The sequence below is a fragment of the Musca vetustissima genome, unplaced genomic scaffold (genome assembly GCF_032173495.1).
Source record: "Musca vetustissima isolate MV318-11 ecotype Yass unplaced genomic scaffold, APGP_CSIRO_Mvet_v1 utg107316, whole genome shotgun sequence".
Classification (NCBI taxonomy): Eukaryota; Metazoa; Arthropoda; class Insecta; order Diptera; family Muscidae; genus Musca; species Musca vetustissima.
The window spans coordinates 1,118-6,286 of NW_026888934.1; the positions used below are offsets into that span (position 1 = coordinate 1,118).

Consider the following 5,169-nt stretch of genomic DNA (forward strand, 5'->3'; position numbering starts at 1 on the left):
AAACATGTAATGTTAACTTGAAGCGAATGTATAACCCATTTGAGCCATTATTTGTACTTTGTAATATTTTATCAAACCTATGGTAAAACCGAAGATGGAGTCTATACGCCTTCTGGAACCTCTCCAAAGATGGTCTACTATTTGTTAAAAACACTAACCTTATAAAACAAATAATAAAACATGTCTGTAGTTATGTACACCCCTGCAAACCATAGACTGAGGATATTTATCTATCGGAAATCGATTGACACTTGTTTGCCTTTTTTTGGAGTATGTGCACGATTTCGAATTCAAAATTGTTGCATTTCTTTATTATGGATTCCCATTAAATATGTTAATTGTTAACTCATAATTCGGTTTTACGACTGTGGCATTTAAATCACCGCTGAGAAACTTGAACCATTGATAACTATTATTCCACTAATAATTTTTCGGGTCAAATACCTCCATAAGGTGCCTAACATTGCACAACCCCTAACACACAATTCTAATGCAAAACAAAACATTGGGACAGATCCATAAACGACTGACACAAGGACAAAAAAGGCAAGCAATTGCTATTTTGAATAGAAAAATGATGAACAAAACAGACTGTGAAACAATGCAATTAATTTCACTTACCATATGGTCAATGAAGTTGTTGTTGACGATTCTCCCACACCGGCACCAGTTGAACATACACCATAATTCTCCTGTAAGGCAGTATGTGATGCGATGGGGAAGAAGGAAACATTGTCCGTATACTGCTGTTGTGATAGCTGATGATGATTATGATGCTGGAAACGTTGCTTGTGTTGCTGTTGAGGCAGATGTTGATGGTGACTTCGAAATTGCTCTTCCTGGTGGGGATGGTGATACTGATAGAGCTGATGGTGTTGGTAACTTTGTTGCATGAAATCATATGACGGCCTCAGTGACGGTACAGATGAATATGTCGGCTGATTCATTGCTTCGTGGCTTTGAAATTTATGCTTCTCGGAGTGTTCCAATGACGATGCAGAAGAAGAAAAAGTGGCAGCAGTCATCAAAGTTGGAATCGCAACATATTCTTCTGGCTTGATGTGAAGTGACATGTTGTGTGTTGTTTGATTTGTTGGCATGGCATGCAATCGTAACGTCGCCAATGCTGCAGATTCTAAAGACGAGCAAGAACTAAAAGTTTTATGACATTCATTGTGTTTAACATTGTCAACTTTACAGTTGTCAGCAACATCAGTCGTTTCATCAGATCGCTGTTCAACAGCTGTCTTTGCTGTTGTCTTGTGATTGTTGCCGCTATTCTCGGCAGCATCATCACTGTCAATGGTTTTATTAAAAACTTTGTGATACTCTTTACAATCGGTTTTGTTGTTGGTTTCAAACATCATTGGTGGTGTTACGGTATTGTCAAGATTTTGTTTGTCATCATTGCTGTTGTTGATGTTGTGTTGTGAAGCCACATCAGCCATATTGTCGTCAGCCATAACTTGATGTCGTTTGTCAAAGATGTTCGAATGGTTATTGGCATCGTCATCAAAACCACTAGGCTCCTCATTAGCCTCTTGGCCTTTAGGGTGACAAACATTTGATGGTGTGATGTTGCTGTTGGAAGACCCTATTGTCAATGCCTCGAATTGCTTAGTATAAATGTCATCCTCATTTAATGTTGTCCTGCTTGACAGTGATGCTATTGTGGTCCTTTCGTTACTCATATTTTTAACAAGAAAACTATCACTACAATAATTATTGTTACTGCCACCATCGATTTCGTCACTGTCATCGTTGACTTCAATGTTCAGTTGTTGTCGATGTGCCACTGTAGTTGGGTTTGTCCTCTTTTGTGTTTGGTGATTTGTCAAAAGACTTTGAAGTGATATATTTCGATTGTTTGGTGAATTTAAAGATTTGTCAGATATTTCAGAGATTTGTGGCAGCTGATGGAAGTCGTTGCGTTGGATTTGATTTGTTTGATGTTTTTTCAATTCAATATCGTGTGCTAAGGGATATTGTTTGTCTGGCAACATAGTCGGTGGAAAGAAAATTACATCATTGTTCGTTGATTAAATGGCGTAAATGCTATGATGATTTATTTGGTTTTATACTAGATAGTCCTGTAAAAAAATTGTGGAATTAAAAAAATTAATAAATATAAATTAGATGTTCTTTTGTATATCTATACTAATAAACGAGTAAAGCGATTGACTGACTGACTGATTTAACGATTCATCAACGCCCAGATGAAACGGATGAAGCTAGAATCTTGAAATTTTGGGTGACGGTTACTCTTGGTCCAAAGGTGACAGATAAGGCTGGGTTTTTGGAAATTCGTACTAGAATGGTACGAAAAGTACTAAATGTGATAACATTTGTATTTGGCGAACCGATAGAGCTAGAGCTCTGGTGGTCGCTGATGGAGTGTAGGATAGGTGTAGTAAAGCGTGTTTGGAAATTCGAACTATAACTATCCGAAAAGTACTTAATTTGGTACAAATTCGTAGCATGTGAATAGCTACGTAAAAACTTGAAATTTGGAGTGTGAATTAATGTTGAGAAGTAGGGTATATTTAGAGAGATGGATTTGAAAGCGTGTACTCATGTGTACGAAAAATACTATATGGTACTATATTTGGTACAAATTTAATTTGGAGATACAAATCGAGCTGGAATCCTGGAATTTGAAATTAAAATTACCGTCGGAGTGTAGGCTTGAGATATGAACGTAGTTTTGAAAATTTGTTACTTATGTGTACGAAAAGTACTAAATCGTACTATAATCGGTACAGTTTTGATTTGGGTGATCCTATAGAGCGGGAAAAATTAAATTTGGAGTCAGGATCACTGTAGGGGTGTGGGGTTGGGTTCAGGATTCAGTTTAAAAATGAAATTTGGGGTCAGGATCACTGTTGAGGTGTAAGATTGAGAGTTTTAGAAATGTTTACTAATGTGTACTAAATTTGGTAAAATTTGAATTGTGAGTGAACCGATAGAGTTGTAATCCTGAAATTTTGATTTAGGATCACTGTGGAGATGTAGGATTGGGGTTTGTAAGAGGGTTTGGAAATTGGTAGTACTGTGTACCAAATTTAGTACGAATTGAGTTTTGTATGAACCGATAGAGTTGGAATCCTAAAATAGAGTTAGAATCTTAAAACTTGAATTTAGTATCAGTGTGGAGGTGTAGGATTGGGGTATGTAGGAAGTTTTGGAAATTTCTACTACTGTGTACCATATTTGGTACAATTTGAATTGTGGGTGATACAATTTGTGGATTTGGGTGAACTATTAGAGCTCGAATCATACTCAAATTTAATTTATGGTCGATATTAATGTGTGGATTGTTTTTTTCTGACATATGCAGTTTTCTCTGAAAATAAAATAATATGTTAATACATTTTTAAATATTTCCTACATTCGCTAACGAAGTTGCGGGCATATGCTAGTATACAATATAATACCTAAACACATGTCAAAATATTAAAACTTCAGTTTCAAATCTCTCTAACTCCCACAGAACCAAACATTTTTTTGAAAGGTAATGTTCTTGTGTTTAAAAATGTGTTAAATCGCCCATTTTGAAATTTCTTTCTTTAAAATAAAAATAATTTAACACTTATTTTTGATCAGAAAAGCTTCGTACGACAATAATTCATTTTATTTAGCATTGAATGACATTATATTTTTATTTATTTATGGCTTTTATTTCATTATTCATCGAATTTATTAGTCATTTGGTGTGATAGAATTCCATGTTTCACTAATACTTTCTACGGTTATTTGGAGTTCACTTTTTAACCGCCCTTTCACGCATTTTCAATTGGATTTATAAAGACCACAGGTCTATGTAAAGACCGATTGGTCTGTATTGATGCCGATTGGGAGTGTATAGAGACCACCGATCTTTTTAGAAAACAGAGACACATTTTTAAAAACAACAAAATTATATTTGAAATAAATGTCGTTTGCTTCAATTTGGATCACGTTTTTGGAGTTAGAGAGATTTTAATCTGAAATTTTAATATTTAAACATGGGATACGAAACTTTAGTACTTAGGGTAGTATATTGATATATGATATTGCAACAAATTATTTGATATATTTCCACACGAGTAGCGTTGTTTGACTGCTAAAAATAATACAAACGATCAAGAGTTCGACTATATGATACCCTTCACCACTTTGGATATATTCAACAAATGAATCCTAACAGACCGACGTTTGTTTTGAAACCCCATTAACATGAAATTGGATCTATAAACATGTCATTCTACAACCCATACTAAATTTTTTTGTTCAGATATAGAGTTGCTTCTTACAATGGGAAAAAATTATGTACGTCAATTAAAAGCAAATATCAATCGGACACCCGTTAATTATTTGGATAAATATCTGATAAACAGTTTACTTAAAATCGGACGAAAATATACATGTAGAAGGTATATCTAAATCAGAACCGATTTAAACGAGACTTGCCAGAGACTTTGGGTCTTTAGTAAATTGTGCACTAAAAATAAATAAAATCGGAAGAAAATGTATTTAGGAGGTATATTTAAATCTGAAATCTGAAACTCATATCATTCTAGACTCAATTCAGTACGCAATGCCAAATTGTGTGCTAATCGAAAGATATATAAGGGCTTTGGTACACCATTTACATTAAATCGGAAGAGAATATGTATGTGGGAGCTATATCTATGTCATTCTCGACGTAATTAAGTACGCCTTGCCAAAATTCGTGCATTCGTATGCACAAAGACATAATACCCTATACCACAGTGTGGTACAGGTGTTAGTGAGTGACTAACAGATCATCGCACAAACAAAACGGCTTAAGATAGAAGCTTGAAATTTTGAATGTGGGTTGTTGTTGGTGTGTAGGCGTGAGATAAGGTTGGGTTTTTGGAAATTCGAACTAGAAGGTTACGAAAAATACTAAACTTTACCATATATGGTATGGTATTAGGCGAACGGGAAGAGCTAGAATTTGGAATGTGGGTCATTGATGGAAAGTTAGAAAGATGTACAAACAAGGATTTAGAAATTCGACATATAAGGGTACTAAAAGCACTAAACATAACTAACTTTAGTTCTAATTGTATATATATTGAACATATATAGCTGGAGTTTTTTCAAATCTTATATGGAATACAGTTGGGAAGTGGTGTTGATGTATAAAAATGGTTTAAGAAATTC

At 34.7% G+C, this 5,169-nt stretch overlaps 1 protein-coding gene across 1 annotated transcript; it reads right to left on the minus strand.

Annotated features, from left to right (window-relative positions):
* Positions 1 to 621: 621 nt before the first annotated feature.
* On the minus strand, positions 622 to 2,003 carry LOC133336737 (bromodomain-containing protein DDB_G0280777-like; the record flags this gene model as incomplete). Its single annotated transcript, XM_061545016.1, has 1 exon — positions 622 to 2,003. A coding segment is annotated over exon 1 (1,382 nt), but the record flags the coding sequence as incomplete, so codon positions are not given.
* Between the last annotated feature and the right edge of the window lie 3,166 nt (positions 2,004 to 5,169).